Below are 18,293 nucleotides of genomic sequence, written 5' to 3'. Positions count from 1 at the left end.
CTAAAACTACTTAGCAAAATTTATTAATTATCTTCCGACTTACTACTGTAATGCCTTTGAAGTATAAGTCAAATACGACGTAGTATCATAAATAGTTTTTGAGCATGCAATTTAAACTTCCCCAACCTTCAATTATTTGGAACTTCGGTCGGTAATAGTCTGGTACTCTAACTTCTTGTCTAGGAACAGTGTGACGAGCATTATTTGCCAAAGCACTAAACGAACGTCTGGGAAAAGTCTTCTTAATTTGCGAACGTTGATGGCGGATTTCAAAATTTGCATCATAAACGTTTCTGAGATGAATAGCTTCATTGGACAAGTTATCAAATACACCAACGGAATATTTTTTGCAACTGCCTTCAGTTCCTTCATGTTGTGAATTTGTCTTAGAAATGAGATCGATTCGTTTATGTTTCTCACTGTGGTTAATATTCATTCCACAAAAAACGCTGTAAAGTATGACATAGAAGGGATTTTTAATTCATTTTAATTTTTACTGCGTTTTCATCCACTTTTTCTCTTTACTGAAGTTGTTTCCTTGAGGATGTTAAAATCGTTTCGACATGTTGGAAAATTGGGTACCTTCGAGTACTCCTGAAAAATCACCAGTCATTTAACCTTATACAAAGAAATTGTTTTCGACATTATTACCATCTAAAAAAACAGTCAAAACATCAGCAATTTATTAGATTTTGTGAGAAGAACCTTTCGTCACTTGAGGATTTTACCTAAGATACATATGTAGTATGTCGTTCTCAATCAATATTTTTACATTTGATGAGATCGCAGATCTGAATTATCAATATTATATGTCAATATGTCTGCTTTAAATTAAAGTCTATATACAATCTCTCACAAAATCTAAATTCAAAGTCCAACTGCTTTCTCCAGTTGTGAGCAAGTCTACCAATGCGTTTCTGTCTAGATGGATTTCAATCACACCACGCCGACTTGCGCTTAAGAATTCCGATAATTCCATGGTGGTTGATTGGAGATAATATTCGGATTGATAATGGATTACCAAGATAACGAGTGAGGTCATTCCAAATCTCGATTATAATAAATATTTGTTTACACAAAATACTTGCTTCATTTAGCTATGCAGTTACTTGGGGATCTAATAGAAGAGCTAAGTGGATACATTGCCTCTCCTTTCCAAATGATAACCTAACCCATTGCCCGCAAAGACTTAGTGATTCCTGCTAGCCAGGCTCTGTCGGGTACATAGGCGGTATATGTATCTACTTATTCTCGTAAAGATAATTCTGTTGTATACGTGTTGACCTTCCGGCTAACTGACAGCCCCAGTTCCAGGCTCCGGTCCGATAGAAATTATAAATGATTATAAAAACCACAAACATAAATAAAGGAACCATATTATAGAAAAAAGTTTTAGGATATGAAAACAATAGTAAAAAAGTAATTTTAGGAATAAATCGTGCTTGTAAAACTGTGAAAATACTTTATGTAATGTTTCTTCGGAGATTGCACCTTTGTCTTAAATAAATAGCAACTTCTTGAAAAGAAAAGAACAGGTGCAAATTTTCGAATCGATATCTCAAAATTTGATATATCGACAGACGGACGGACAGACAGAAGGGCATCGAACTCATGATGATTATTTATAGTATATACACATATGTATTTTATAGGGTCTCTTTCCTTATGGATGTTACAAACATCATGGCAAGCTTTATATAACCATTTTAGGGTATAAATCGTACTAACGTTAAATATAATATACTGAAATAAGTAAGACATCTGGAAAATGAGTCGCTTGAGTATGAAATTTCTTCACTTCAATTTTATTTGGATGCGACTCTTGGCAATGTCATTCAATTCGCTGTGTCTTGCATACATTAACCCAATTTCGAAAGCAATGCAAATCAGTTAACACTTAAATTGCACATATACTCGTACATAACAACACACACACACACATCACATTTTCAATTTATTTTAAATAAAAAATAAGTGAAATAAATAACAAGCAGAGCTTCGCCATTCTTAGAATTTACTTGGAACTTTTATTGACTCGACAAGCCACACTTCGGCGCAGAGCGTAAGGTGTGTGGCGTGAAATTTAGATGAACGCTCATAAAAGTGTTGTGACTCATATGAATTCGAATTCTGCTCACGTTCTCACAAAAGTGGAGATCTGTGCGAGTTCGCTACAAAGAAAACTTTGAGTCAAAACCACATATTGAAACCAATAAAGTCAGGAAACAATCAGTCCGAACGATTATACATACATATGTAAATCAATGTGTGTTAAAGTCGTTAAATTTAAAAGAATCTCGATTGCTCTGAATGCCTTTATGAACCACTTTTACACTTTTGTTGCCCCATTAAGTAATGGTTCTATTTACTACTTACAATGTTTAATTAATTTTATGTTTTCGCTAACCAAACTACTTTCATTCAAAACTTTCTAAACAAATTAAGATCTTGCGATCATTGAATGCGGTGTCAGCGGTCAACCACAAATTCTATTTAAACAAACTCTTTCGCATTCCTGCATTCAATTTAAGTGGTCTCAACGAGATCGTGGCACAATAAATGGGTAAATGGTCGGGTTTCTATTACTAAAGTGGCGGCTGGCCGAAATGTCAACGCAGCACGCAGCCAGCGTCAAGTAATACGCTCGGCTGGCGGCCCACCAGTGGGCCATAATGCCTACTGCAATTAGCTAAATTGCTGGGAATGCTGAGTGACATGTGGTTTTGCGGGTGAGTGCTAATAATTTCGCACTAATTTGCGTTTTTAACGCCGTCAATTCTCTCCTTATCGACAGCCAACATAGAAGCAATTTTTATTTGCGAGCTTTTTAATTGAACGTGATTGAGCAACAATTAAATGTGACACAGGAACATTGCATAATTTACTGTTCTTAGAGCAGTTGCCAAGTGAAACTTAATAGTTTCCGATTACTTTGTACTCGTATGGTGGCTAGGTTATGCGAAAAATTGCAAGAAATTAGTCAGTAATCAGTTCTGTATAAAAAAAGTAAATAAATGAAGAAGTGTCTGTATGGACTTCGGCGGTAATAAACGATCTTAGGCGATGCTTCTTGTACATTGATATTATGACATACTTTATATCATGACTATCCTTGAAATTAAAAAGATTAGTTAGCGATGGATCGGTCTCGAGTCGAAAACATACCTAACACTGACTCATGTTTATTGCTGAAAGAAAATTCTGTTAGAGTTCCATCAAGAGGCTTCAAAATGCAATGTATTTGTTCATAACATACGATATTGTGGTAGCCCGAGGTCAGGGGTATCTGGTAGATGCATCAATACTTTCTAGCCAAGCTCTCCCAGTTTTTGTTGAGCAATCCAAGATGTGAAGGCCTTTCTGTTGATCAGTTCGGGCCATTTTTTTTCGATTGCTTGCTTTAATCTCTTCAGTTGTTGACAGTGAAGTGTAGAATTTACCATTCGACCATGCTGGAGCTGCTCATAGTGGATAATTCCTTTCCAATCCCACCAAAAACTCAGCAAATCCTTTCGAGGCGTTAATCCTGGCTTTGCGATCATTTGTTGATATTCACCACGCTTGTACCATGTTCTTTTTCACACATTATTGTGGTATTTGATCCACTTTTCATCTCATGTTACCATCCGCTTCAGAAATGGTTCAATTTCATTTCGTTTCAGCAAAGAATCGGATATGTTAATTTGGTGCATTAAACTTTTTATAGACAATTCATGTGGTACTCAAACATCGAGCTTCTTTTTGTAGCCAGCCGTTTTTAAAAGGTTCAAAACCGTTTGATGATGATAGCGATGTCATAGCTGCTTAAGCGACGATCTTGATCAATCTATTCCCCAATTTCATCGATAGGCTGAAAATCGAAATTTCCAGAAGGGAAGCAAGCAAACTATTGTTGTGCTACACGAAATGACTTCACAAAGTTTATTGGTGGTATTCTTCTCTTTTTGCCGAAAAATCTCAAAATATAGCGAATTTATTTATTATTTCCACTCAATTTTGAACAGCTGTAACTTTTTTCAACTTCCCTGAATTAATTCTTTTTTTTGTTTTGATAAATGAAGCTTAAAGTCTCACCTTTCCAACTCTATTTGGTATGACATAATGTGATTGATAGCACTGGAGATATATGTACGACTGCAACGACAACTATTGACAAAATACGAAAAGACTTTCTCGACTAGCCAATATTATATGTATATCATTTCCAACACAACAACAATGTTTGTTGACTATGTTATTTTAATGACTATATTAATGGACCCATCATAAAATTCTGCGATATCAGAGAACTTTAGTATCATTAAGCTGTTTCAATGGCCTTATTCTACATTAAAATTCGTAAATAAATTATTGAAAAAAATTGTTCGCAAGAATATTTCATCATGCTTATAAAATATATTTCCTCGATTAAGACAAAAAATATATTCGAAAATGTAAGCTTAGCATTACAAAAGTATTTTCGATCTCATAGCTCTGATATTATATTATCTATTCTATATTTATAAATATTCTAATGTTGCATTTAATTTTCTTTTTAGGTGGCCAACTGAAAACAAAAAATGGACAAAAATATGTATTCAACGGTCCACCGTCAGGCATTTACGTTACCAGAACATGCGTATTCTTCACCGCGATAGTGACGGTTGTGGCGCTCATCTTCACCGTACTCATCACATATTTCTTGACAGCGAACTCCGTGACAACGCCCAGGTGAGTATCAACCACAATATCAATCAATACACACCACTTTGCAACTCATTCAAATGTGGCGCTGTTTTTGTTGTTTCATTAAGGTTTGCTGAATATCAATTACAAAGTCAATCGACAATATTCGAACCACACGCGATTCGTGCGAACGTCGAACTACTTGTAGTTTGCGATATTACAATTTCATAACACGTGACCGCAACAATCACTGTTGCAACACCCATTTATGGCGCTGACATATAATATATATAAGACAGATATATACATATATTTAAAGAAAGGTATTGATATCATTCGACGCATTTAAATCGAAGTGGAAAGTGTGAGAAATGAAAATTTACATCACCAACCATTTTACACTAGAGTCCAAATCAAAGAGCATTTTTAGGGTGTGTTCTTTTCTTTTACATTTTATACAGTTAACTAAAACGTTTTAGCGCATATTTCTTCTTCCTTTTTTACACCATTTCTATTTAATTAATTTATGACATTTAAGGTAAGTCACTTGCTTCGTAAGGTTGGTTGTTCGTGGGTGGTAGTTTTGGCTTTCATTTTGCATACAACTTAGTTTTTTTGTTGGTTGTGGTTGTCGATTTACGTATGCCAAAGTGAATTCAATCAAGTGACCCACATTTTAGATCTCTTTTCTTTGTTCAGCCAAGGTAGCGAAAAATATTGTTTCCGTTGACAAAACTTAGGCGTTTACCTTTGAGCAAATATCAATAGCCATTTAGAAAGCAAGAGCAAAAATTATATACATGGAAAAGGGTAATTACTGTTACTTAATTGACAGGATAATGAAATTTTTAATTTGCATTGAAGGACCGAATCCTTGATAAACGCAAAGGAGTTAAACAAAAAGGCTTTGCAAAAAAGTTTATGTAAAACGTCCACTCAATATCAGATACTCTTGCCATTTGTAAGAATTGAACCGATTAATGACGGTTTGTGGGGGTGGCAATAGTCTCAGTCCTCGTATTTGCAATACCAATCAAGACAGACAGACAGTCACTCCGAATTCTACTCGTCTCGTGACCATGATAATTTATTTAGCCAGGTCCTCGTCCACCTGGTTTTCCAACGGAAGGCAGAGTCTTCTCTTTTCTCTGCTTCCCTGGCGGGTGCTGCTTCGAATACTTTCAGAGCTCGAGAGTTTCCATCTGTCTCTACATTCGCTTCGTTGAATATCTCGTACAGTTCATCGATCCATTGAATACGGTATTTTCCGTTGCCAATGGACCATAAATCTTTCGCAGAACCTTTCATTCGAAGGCTCGTTACCCCAACTCAACAGATGCAATCAATTTGTTGACGGTGGTCTTCAATCTTTTACACAATACACTCGATAGAAACTAATCTGCGATATTGAGGAGGCTTATCCACGGTAGTTGGCGTAGATTGAGCAGAGCGCACTTAAATTCTAATCGTCAGGCATATTTTCGTCCGACCATATTTCACAAGTAGCTCGGCCGTCTCTCCATCGTCGGTTTCATCTTTTCATTGGGTGTGTTTTTTTACGTGGCGGGTCCTAAACCCAGCGCACAATCCTGGGGAAGGATGATTCGCTTTCTCACTTTAGCTTGCATTAAAACGGATGTTTTTTGACTAGTAGTAACATGTTGCAATCGTATAGAAAGTGTTCTTGGAAGCTATGGGTCAGTGATAAGGACAAATTCGAATTTAAAAATGACGCCTAATGGGAAATAGCACCTCTCAACATACATTGGTCGTTCGTTAAGGGCTTACATTTTGTTCAACCTGGGATAATGTCAAAGCGCAACACTTTTATTCGGTGTGATAGAATAACACTTAATATTTAGGGTTATATAAAACAGATCACAAACTCCATGGCAGTTTCATCTCAATATCAATCCCTAAACAAAACAAACTTTCACTGTATTACAAAATTAATTTCTCTCTTTCCAGCTGCTTCAATGGCAATTCAAATAAGAACTCGCCGCCCTTGGCTCTGTCCTCCAATTCGATTGGCCCACAATATAACAGCACTCCAGTGGCGACGGCTAGCATACTTGGCACGGCACCACACACCGCCAGTCCCATATCGAAATATGGTACCACACCACCAATTGCGCCAATCGGTGACATCAGCTTACCGCCAGAGCATGATATCCTCGGTGCCGACAAAAGTAAAGCAGCCGATAGGAAATTGCAGCTGTACGACGGCTGGAGACCGCTGCATTACAAGTAAGTACATGATTTATAATATTCAAATTTTATTATTATTATTTTTATTTATTAATTACGCCAATACACATATATTTTAAGCGCATATGTCAAGAGATCGTAAATTCAATTTTACGCTTTTATTTATCTTTAAAATTCCATACTTTTAGCATGAGATCATTATTTGTAAGCAATAAAAAATGGTAAACATACAGCAATATTCCAGATAATGGAGTTTGTTTGCTAGGCTTGCAGTTGTGCAAACTTTTTGAAATTATTAGCGAAAAATGCCAAGAAAACCACAATCATTTCAGTGAATCACGTGTGATAAAATTTCATTTTTAATATTTTTTTTTCAAGGTGAATATAATTCCTTAATCTTACCTCCATATCCGTTTTTCCAATCCTTAAATCCCTATTTGCCTATATATAGTAGGTCTCTTCAACGCAACGGAGCTCTTACTTTCCTCCTCTCCACCATCTGTAGATTAAAAAGTAGGCTTTCATGTCGAAAACCATTACAGCGTGTACCTACATACGGACGTAATCATTGTAATATTAAATCTTTCATTTATAAAATCAAGTTTGACCCGGACTGAAAAAAAAAAAGCAATTTCGAAGTATGTATTTTAATACAAATATAAATTATTGCACTCAGCATATGTCAACGCCTAATACAATTTTCCATACAATTGGTAGAACACTCGGCCTTCGGGTTCTTCAGTGAAACGGAAGCTGAAATCAGTCACAAGCAAGCTAGAATATTATATCTAGATTATAGTGTTGAAAAATTTATGAATTTTTTGCACAGAAATCTGGCCGTTTACGACGAATAGCTTAACTACGCCGTTATAAAAGAAGAAGTGAGACCTGTATACTCCCAGTTAAGGAGCATATCGAACTCTTCTCCAAGCAGGTTCTACTGGGGTGTTTTCATAGACCGCCATTCACAGTGGAGCCATAAACATCTTCACAGACTCACTCTCAGTGAATTGTGTACTTGAAGATGATTCATCAGTTATTAAGAACGAAGAGCTCGACCCCGACATGTCAAATATATTTCCAACATGCAACGAGCCTCCGCATGACTTTAACTACCCCTTTGTTTGCCCAACTAACCCTACACATCTGAAACTGGTCTTGCTATTGTCGAAACAGCACGTTATCTTGGGCCTTCGGTTGAATGGCCTCGATGACAACTTTGAGTTTTTACCGATTCTTATGCTTTTTTTCAGTTTCGGTTTATTTTTGGAGCGCCATCCGCTAATTTGTTGACAGAAGGTCGACAAAGATTGCGGCATGTAATTACAGCACTCCGAGAGGTATCTCTCCAGGGTATGTATTGTTCGGTGCCTATTCATTCCTCGACCCGTGGTCTTTCTTGAAAATCCCGTTGTATATAATAACGCCAGTTAACCCACTCCGGCAGATGCCCTGATTTCCGAGAGTTCTATGGCCCACCCTCTGCCTCCGCCGAATATTGCAAAACTCGGTAGCAAAAGTGATTTCACGATTTTTGTTTGTGTGGGTTCTAGGTCCACGATACCTAATTTTTTCCACTTCGAAATTATGACAATCAAGTTGCAACTGAACGTGTAGAAATTTTTTCGTACCTGAAAGTCAGACGTGTGTGTACTATATTATAAATATTATTACCTTTTAGGTCACGACCGATTTTATGATGCAAATAACTATGCAAATGCAAATGCTAATGGTATAAGCAATAATTCGCTTGTATTTTAAAACTCTCTTTAATACATAAAGTTCCTAAGATTAGTAAAAATAATCCCTAAAAAAATTAATCCAAGCGTGATATGATATTATGATTATGATCCAAATAACTCTGCTAATAGTATAAGCAATAATATATATTATATAATTCACAGCCAGAAACTTAATATTAAACACCGCAGAATCGCTCAGATTACAAACACTAAATCCAGTAGCGCCAACGCGCCAAATAAGCTCAACAGCAGTCACTCGAAATGCAACAATAAAATACCGCCGAATTACTACACACCAACGATTTGAGCGCTTAGATAAGAAAGAGAAATGTTGCCAACATCCACAACAAGCAAAGCTCACAAAATAACAAAAAACCGTTAACAAATAAAATCAGAATTACAAAAAAAAAAACCAGAACAAAACGAGATATCAAACAACTCGACATAAAGTGACAGACGGTAGCAACCGGCCTCTGCCTTCACCGCGTGTGCGCAACCATTGTTGCACTAACGGACGTGGCGGCACAAGCATACCAAAAAACAAAAGCAAACACACCGCATGCATTCGCGCAGTTGGCACACAAACGAACGTCATTAATATCGCAGATGCACGCGATGCCACGCGTTCGGAATGCAGCGCGGCAGCCGGTGTGAATTGAATTGACTTGCATAACTATGCAGTTGAAAAGCGCCAGCGCGGCAATAGAAATTATAGACAACGGATGGACAGACCTGCGATGACGTTTAGCGGCCGACAGCGGCGTAAGTCGAAGGCGTGCGGATCAACGCGCTTCAGTTCGAAGACAGAGTTGAGTTGAGCGTTGCACTAACGCCTTGTGCCTTGTTGTTGCACTGGTCAAATCATTGTTGCCTCTTGTCTCGTACATGTTGATCTCTACGCTTGTGGTCTCGGCGCGGTTCTTGTGATCGCGCCGCAACGCGTCAGTCCAGAAGTGTAATCGGTGATCAGTGGAAGAAGTCTGTTAGATATACATATGAAATTGTGGCATGGCAAAGGAGAATGTGGCATTTCCTTGTTTACAGCAATTATTTCAAAGCGTGCTAAGCACAGCGATTGTCACTCAATCGTGTTGACTTTGTGCGTTTCGCTCGCTGATCGCTCTTCTGTTGATCGTTGATCGGGTTAGAGGTGCAGCAATGCGTTGATCGTGAGGCTTTCGCTTCTAATTCGATGTTGCAATGCGAAAGCAATCAGAAAATTGCAAAAATAACAAGAAATGTTGATGGCAGCTGGTTTGAAATTAAACTTGTGCGCGGCACGTGCGTCAAACTGTATGTAATAGCGGTATTGCACACTTCATGTGCCGTTACGAGCGTTTGATCGCTCGCGCAGAGACTTCCTCCACACAAATTGGATGCTGATTTTATACTGCAACGGACGAAATTGTGAATGGAACATACTCTAACCGAAATATATACGATAACACGTATTTGAAGGATGTTCATGAAGTGATTTCTATAAAATAACTGGTTTTTTCTTACCGAACGCAATTTCAGTATTGTTGGGATGTGTAGAATATAACGTCAATAGCTTCAGATAGAAACAGGCAGCTTGTAGCTAGATACAAGGAGCGTTCCAAAGTATCTGCTATCTTTATCGATTGTCCAGTGAGTGAGTGATTTCATCGATTGAAAGTGAAGTTATTGCGTTTTAAGTGTCAGTATGTTTGTGTTATCGGTATGAAAATGAGCTTCGAATAAAGAGCCAAAATTAAATTTTGTTTTAAAATTGGTCAAACTTTTATCCAAACGTTTCAATTGACGAATTCCGCACAAATTGACTGATGACCAAAAATTGCTTAGAATCCAACATTCGATCGACGCTTGTGACCGATTATTTGAACAAAAATCACACTTCCTTTGCCCATGAAAGGAAAGCTTAAGCAGACGTAAAGGCCATTCAAAAGGCTTGCATCGACATACTGGCGACCGTGCAAAAAGTTCAATACAGCTTTTTGCAGCAGGAGACTATTTTGAATAAAACAAATTGATTTAGTCGGAAAACATATTTTTCTGTTTTTTTTTAACGTCCTTGTTTCTACATTCGCCACAGTCACAGTAGTTTCAGCGGATCTGCTACTACAGGCTGTTCGGCTATCCGCGACCTGCCGACCCTCCCGGCAGCTTATATCCCAGCTAGAGAGATCAAAGTCGATTAAACAGGACACTCCGTCCGGGACGTTGGTCCTACAGTGAGTTTACAAATGTACACAATGGTAATTAAGTCGAAGAAAAACTTTCAGCTCTGAGATCCTACGTCAAAGAAACCGGATCTAGAAGTTGCTTAGAAGGTGTAAAGTCATCGAACCGACGAATCTGCAAATGTGTATGCTGCGTCAGCTGCGATTTGGTTTTATAAGTGAATGGGAGTTAAGGAAAGGCATATGTACGAGTACAAGAAACCAAATAAGATCTGCGACTCCAATGGAGTGGAGGTCTTACTCTTCCTTTGCTTCCCCCGGCGGGTACTGCTCCGCATACTTTCAGAGCTGTAATGTTTTCCTCCTCCTATATCAACGTCGACATACAAGTATAATTCGTTCATCGTTCCATCCAATGCGATATTCGCCTTTGCCAGTGTGAAAAGGATTATAAATCTTAAGCAGAACCTCGAAAACTCTTAGCTCATCAGATGTTGGCAACGTCCATGCCTCTGCACCAAGTAGCAGGACGGGAATGATGAGTGACTTGTAGAGTTTTGTATTTCTTCGTCGAGAGAGGACTTTACTTCAGCTGAGAACTGATGCGTTGCGCACAAGCTCGTTAATCAGACACTTCGCTAGTTGCTTTCAATTTACGACACTGAGCACGCTTGGCAATTGATTGAATTAGATGAAAGCGCTTATGGCAAAAATAAGTTGAAGGAGCAAACTTGTTCCTATGTGCTACAGTTTTATACATTTTTTATTGAATATACCTAACTATATAAGTTGCGATATAATAATTTAATATTATCAGCATATTGTCTACCAATGACAGATCTTTCTAACAATAATTGAATGTATAATTAAAACCCGTTACGACTTTTCATTGTTGGAAATTTGCAATTGCTTCGTTATTGTTTGTGGTGGCGCCTGGTGTTTCCTATGACTCTATTGACTATTGTTGGCTGTTGCATTCACTGATGATCGCATGCACCGAAGCGGATTCTCAAAGCTTACAAACACAAAAGATTCTATATTTAATGACGCTTGTCATTAGGTTCATATAAAAATTTATATATATGTACATATGTATGTATATGGACTCATACATAACGTCGATAGTTTATTTTGCGTCATTCGTTTTATTGATTTATGGGCTAATTGTTAGTGTAGGTGCCAAGATCGCTGTAAAATTTCGTTTTGCTTTTCTAAGGTACAGAGATAATCAAATTGAGCTGTAATATTTTTATGCACTACATATTATACATATGTACGTACTTGTAAATAAATAGATTTTGATATTTTCATTAGCATTCATTAACAAACAATACACAGGAGCACATTACCAGTCAGCTTTTTGTAATTTTTCTCGTAATTGAAAGCTTTTAAGATGAAGGGGTTTTATACATTGATTGAGTATAGTCGAAAAAATCTTTTCGTATTTCTAATTAAACTTCAACTTTTTTTATATTTATAATAATAAATAAATAAACAAATATGTACCATTTTGATCAACCACTTTTTGCCATTTTTCCGTAAATTGGAATTTTGAAATTCCCAGAACAGAAGCTGGCGAAACATTGTTCTGGCCGTTTTGCGACATGGAACTGGAAACTCCAGAACACCTGCCTGCCTGAAGCAGGCTGAAGGCTCTTGGGTCCATCTACCTGGATCCCCTCTGTCGTCTTAAAATGCTTGCCTTTCTTCAGCCTATTCTGTCAAAGAAATAAAAAAAAGTCCGGGGGGCCCACATCTGAGCTGTAGCGCGGCTGCGGCCTTAGTTAGCTAGCTGTTCACAAGAAAGGCGTGGCGTTATCGTGATGCAACTTCCAATCGGTTGCGATGTATTGTCGGACCTGATTGGCCCTTCGTTTGAATTTCTTGAGGACTTCCACTTAGCGTTGACGGTTTGTACAGGAGGGGCAAATTCTTCTCACACACTTTGTATTTGCTCATTCATCAGCGACCTCTTCCCGGACCTCCAAAAAGGCCTGGTGCCACCGAAACACACCACTTCTTGCTAAAGCAACATCTGGGTAAGAGTGCTTGATCATATCAAACGTCTCTGTCGCAGATTTACCGAGTTTCACACAGAATTTAATTGTATACCTCTGCTCTAACGAACGCTGAATTTTCGCCTTACACCACCGCCGAAACCGCCGATATCGGACCATTATAGCATATAGCTGACATACAAACTAAATGAACCGAATCCAGTTCTTCTATTGGAAGCCCGTTTTATTTTTGAAAGATATTCTAGCTTCGGTGTAACCGAAGATAACGGTTTTTCTTTTTCATAATATTTTAATATTACTCTCAATTTTCAATATTTCAAAATTAAAAAAAAAAAAACTTATTAAGCATTTAACATAAATATCTCTTTCCAGCATTGTAATTGAGCCCAACATTAAAACCGCCACCAACAATGGTAGCATTACCATTGAGGTACAGCGTGACGCCAATATCCCTACTCTGCTTCCGATTATTCTTGATGTGCACAATATTTCCGTTTCGAATGTGCGCGTCATACGCTCGCCCAGCAATGTCTCAACCAGCGATGAAATCGAATTGGATTTCGATGGTAAATACGGTGAGAACAACTCATCCTTTGTAGTGGCCATTAATAAAGGTATTGAGGATGAGCGCGATGTCACGTTGATTGTTAGCATGGATTTTGTTAGTCAGATAACCGACACGCTTCAAGGTGTGTACAGAACAAGCTATACGAATTTGGAAACCAACAAAATCGAGTGAGTATAAAGAAAATAAAGTTTTTCATATATAAATATTTATATTATGCTCTCTTCAAACTCTCTCTCTCTCTTCAGATGGATGGTCAGCACGCAATTTTCGCCCGTCGACGCTCGGCGCGCATTCCCTTGCTTCGATCGTCCCGATATGAAGGCAAACTTTACCATCACTATTATACGCGATGATAAACTCGGCATGGCGTTGTCTAATATGCCTCTCTATCGTAGCTCGTGAGTTTCCCTTCTTTCTTGTCATAACTAATAGTCATACCTATATAATGTAAATATTTTATATTTTTCTCGTTTTTAGTGTGCACCGTCCAGGCTTCACGCGCGATGATTTCGTAACATCACCGAAGATGCCTATTTACAGCTTCGCTTTTGTCGTTTCCAATTTGGTGAAATCTCATTATTCCGACTTGGATGCAAGCCTTGTACCGCGCGTAGAGATTTGGACACGCCCCGAAAATACCGAAATGACAAATTATGCGTATTCAATGTTGCGAAAGTTCTTGCCCTACTTTGAAGATTATTTCGGTATAAAGAACCGTCTGTCGAAAATCGATATGGTGTCGATACCGGATTTTGGTTTTAGCGCTATGGAAAATTGGGGACTAATTACATTCAGGTTAGTTGACGCTTGCTCAATTTATCTTTCATTTAAGTATTTTTATTTACCAAATAATCTGCTAAATATACCGTTTTTTATACTCTTTCAGAGATTCTGCGCTCCTCGTGCCCGAAGATCTTGATCGTGCTTCTTCGTCCGAGCACATGGAGCATGTTGCTCAGATTGTCGCACACGAATTGGCGCATCAGTGGTTTGGCAATTTGGTTACACCCAAATGGTGGGACGATCTTTGGTTGAAGGAAGGTTTTGCCTGCTACATGAGCTACTTGGCGCTGAATACCATACGTCCCGAATTCCAAATTATGGACACTTTCACAATCTACGAATTCGGTGATGCCATGCAACATGATGCCGACAACAGTTCACATTCCATTGCTTTCGATGTGAAATCAACCACCGATATACGTCGCATCTTCGATCCGATCACCTATTCAAAGGGTAACATACTATTGCGCATGTTGAGCTCATTTGTGGGCGATGAAGCCTTCCGTGCGGCCACACAAGATTTACTGAAGTCCTACGCTTACGACAATGCCGATCGTGATGTGTTGTGGGATTTTATGACACGACATGCGCATGAGCGTAAGACCCTGCCCGATAGTCTGCAAGTGAAAACGGTTATGGATTCATGGATAATAAAACCTGGTTATCCCGTTGTAACCGTCGAGCGCCGTGAAGCCGATCTGGTGTTGACACAAGAACGTTATATGTTGCCCTCACGAAATATGTCGGATGACAGCCGTTTTGTTGTGCCGATCACCTTCGAAACGGATGAGTTACGCAAAGGCGACAATATACCTACACATTGGATGTTAGAGACTGATCGACAAATTGTCATAAGCGACGCTTTTACCTCGGAAAATAATACCGATAATGTGGTGTACGTGAACTTGAATCGCCAGGGTTACTATCGCGTCAACTATGATATGCCTTCTTGGTTAGCATTGAAGAAAAAGTTCACCACGCTTCCCCGTATCACACGCGCACAACTTTTGGATGATGCTTTGCATTTGGCGCAAGCCGAGTACTTAACCTATGACATACCGCTGACCTTCCTTATGGAGATCTTCACAGCCACCGATGACGAGCTATTGTGGCGTGCCACGCAACGTGGCCTCAATTACCTCATCTATATGTTGCATCGCGAGCCTGCCTATGAGACATTCAGAGTGAGTAATAATAATTTTCGCAGCTGAAAAAGTGTTTAGCAATCCATTTCCTACAGGCCTTTATGAAATTCATTGTACGCCCCGCCTTCGACCGTTACGGCTTGAATGAGCCGGACAATGAATCGCACATACAGTTACAACATCGCGCCAATATTGCGCGTCTCGCATGCAAATTCAACTACGATCGCTGTACAATGCCAGCGCACCGGAAGTATCGCGAGTGGATGGCCGATCCCAAACTCAATCCGTATATGCTGCGCAACCGTTTAGACTTTTAATACGAATTTAATAATATTTCTTTTTACAGCATTAAGCCAAATCTGAAATCGATTATTTATTGCACGGCGCTCGCTGAGGGCTCCTTCCAGGAATGGTATTTCGCTTATAAGCAATATAAACGCACCACAAGCGCATCCGAGAAGGAGCAGATCTTAACATCTTTAGGCTGCACCACAAAGCCATGGCTGCTCTCTAAGTATGTAATTTAAAATAATAAAATAATTTATTTTTAAGAAATCTGCCAGTCTCAAATACCTATATAAAATATGAAATTCATTTGCAGATATCTAAATATGACCATCGATCCAACTTCTGGTATATTGAAGCAGGATGGCGCTCGCGCTTTCCGCGCCGTTGCTGAGAACTCGATTGGTTATGAAATTGCATTTGATTTTCTGCAATCGAAGATCAAGGAAATCTCTGAATAGTAAGTTTAAGATGGCTTATTGTGTCATTCTAAGTAAAAAATATTTAAAAAGTAATAACAGTTTTGCAATGATCATCTTTCAGTGCAAGATGAAACTAAATACATCTTCGGTTTACCCCGAAAATTCCCAAATTTTTTAGATACGTGATGGTGCTAAAAGTAAAGATCCACACCACAATCTCAATGTCTGTTTTGCAGTCATCTGTCGTTAAGTTCTGGTTACTTTAGCCAAGAGTAGCGGCGCGCGAACTATGTGCAGGTTGCAAAGCCGTAGAGGCTTGTGTCGCAGTATTGCGCAGGCAACATGAGGCCACGCAACGCGTGGGTCTTAAGGCCTCAACAGGTCTTAAGATGGCTCCAACCATTGCATGTATTGCACCTGATCGAGGTGGAGTTTGGATGGAACCTCACCTTGAAATATAGTGCAGTGGTTCGACAACTTAAAAGGTTGCCTTATGCCTAACTCTGAACAATATGTTCCCACATCAAGTCCATCATCTATTTTCGAGCCATTCGTATAGTTGTTTAGAGTGTTGCACGTAACTAACATACCTTTAGGCCAGTCATCTTTTTCTAAAACCACCGCAACCCCGGCCGCTTCGTTCCCTTATTATCCTCCATGTTAAGTGTGTGATTCTAGTTCTTTAACCCAAGCATTTTACACCTACCGCCAGGTAACTCATTACCAATGGCCATTGTATTACTCATTCACCTATTTTTGAGATTGCATATAGAACAGTCGAATATAAGGGGATAACACCTATTACTCAACCGAGAACCGCGCGGAGGATACAGCTAAGAAGAATTTTTGCCCACCCATAACGCTATATGTGCACTTATTCCTTCGCTTTGTTTGTATGTAAATATGAATTTGTCAGCTATACAGAATATTCTTTCCACTTTCGTAAATCCATTGCTCGTGTCCGCCTTACAAATTTGCTTTGCAATCAACATTCTGTACAGATCAATGTTACCTTAACAGAGCTCAACCAAGTACATATGTTTTGAAGCATACCTTCAGGCACATAATGTGGACATAAATTATCTTTATTTTGATTGAAATTGATTGGATCTTGTTCTTATAGATGCAATAATAATCAAAATTAAAACAGTGAATAATTATTTAATGAATATATCATGTCGATTTAAGATATTTGAAGAATTGAAGGTTTGTATTTGGTATTGCTTATAGTTGCTGTAAAAATTTTATAATGCAGAGTGAGATTTTTAGATATGACTGTGAAGTCCGTACATCTAAGTGATCACAAAAATATTTTTTATTTGAAGAAAATTCATTAACCGTAATTTTTTTTCTTTTCTTGGAAGTACATATTGCATTAAAAGAATTGGTATTGAAAATTTTAAAATTGAATAATAAAATTATATTTCTGTTTCTAAGAACGCTAATTATACTTAACTACTAACATATACTTTCCTTACATTTCCAGCTTCGGCGACGGATTCTCCACACTCACCGAAATGATCAAATCCATCACCACGTACATGAATAAGGAATATCATAAAGATCAGCTGCAGCAATTTGCCGATCGTGCACGCAAACTCAGTCTGACAGCAGTCGAAGAAGCCATCGGCTTGGCCATGGAGCAAGTCAACAACAACATTTACTGGCGTGAGCATTCTTACTATCAACTGAAGGACTTCCTGGAAGCGATAGTTAGCGAATTTCACATAAATATATTTTAAGTAAGGCGAAAGTACGCTGGTAGAGAGTAAGGAAAAGCAGAACGAAAAGGCAAACATGCAAAGAGCAGTGCTTAGGAATCTACAAGAAAATGAGTTTGAGCGTTATGTAAGTGGATAGTGTTTGATTGAGAGAGCAGTGCGTTTGGAGCAGACCAAATGAATGAGCGAATTGTTGTAGAAACGTACTACTACTCATTTTCTTTTTAGCATTAGATAGTTTAGCGTAAGCGTGTAAGCTGTTGTAAGAGGAACCACATAGGAGCTTTAAATTTTGCGTGACAACAACAAGCAATTCACCGTTAACAAAAACAAAAATCGTATTGACATTGAAATTTTTGTATTTAAGCACACAATTGAAAATTATATTTTGTAATGATATGTTGTTTTGCCAACAAAGTGATATATTTGTATAAGTGAATGTACCATATTTCCTCTGCTGAAGCAATGAAGCCAACTTTTAACTAACGGAAAAAGAGAGAGTGTAAAAGTAATGTGAATTTATTTTTTTAGCACAAAAGCAACGAGTAATTTGATTTATATTTTTGTAATTTTA

At 38.3% G+C, this 18,293-nt stretch overlaps 1 protein-coding gene across 3 annotated transcripts in view; it reads left to right on the top strand.

Moving 5' to 3' along the window:
- LOC108967620 (aminopeptidase N) overlaps positions 1-18,259 on the top strand; it is a 150,454-nt gene extending 132,195 nt beyond the window's left edge. For all 3 annotated transcript variants that reach the window (XM_018931166.1, XM_018931169.1, XM_018931168.1), the window contains 10 exons: positions 4,539-4,710; positions 6,634-6,912; positions 13,168-13,530; positions 13,609-13,761; positions 13,841-14,158; positions 14,250-15,330; positions 15,387-15,577; positions 15,638-15,805; positions 15,893-16,036; positions 17,485-18,259. In XM_018931166.1, coding sequence (XP_018786711.1) covers positions 4,539-4,710; positions 6,634-6,912; positions 13,168-13,530; positions 13,609-13,761; positions 13,841-14,158; positions 14,250-15,330; positions 15,387-15,577; positions 15,638-15,805; positions 15,893-16,036; positions 17,485-17,740 — 3,125 coding nt within the window. In that variant the 3' untranslated portion in view covers positions 17,741-18,259. The remainder of the gene's footprint in view (positions 1-4,538; positions 4,711-6,633; positions 6,913-13,167; positions 13,531-13,608; positions 13,762-13,840; positions 14,159-14,249; positions 15,331-15,386; positions 15,578-15,637; positions 15,806-15,892; positions 16,037-17,484) is intronic.
- Positions 18,260-18,293: the final 34 nt, after the last annotated feature.

Source organism: Bactrocera latifrons, unplaced genomic scaffold, assembly GCF_001853355.1.
Source record: "Bactrocera latifrons isolate USDA-ARS-PBARC rearing strain unplaced genomic scaffold, ASM185335v1 scaffold_192, whole genome shotgun sequence".
Taxonomy (NCBI): Eukaryota; Metazoa; Arthropoda; class Insecta; order Diptera; family Tephritidae; genus Bactrocera; species Bactrocera latifrons.
The sequence above is the reverse complement of the archived record's forward strand: the minus strand, read 5'-3'. Positions and strand labels throughout refer to the sequence as shown.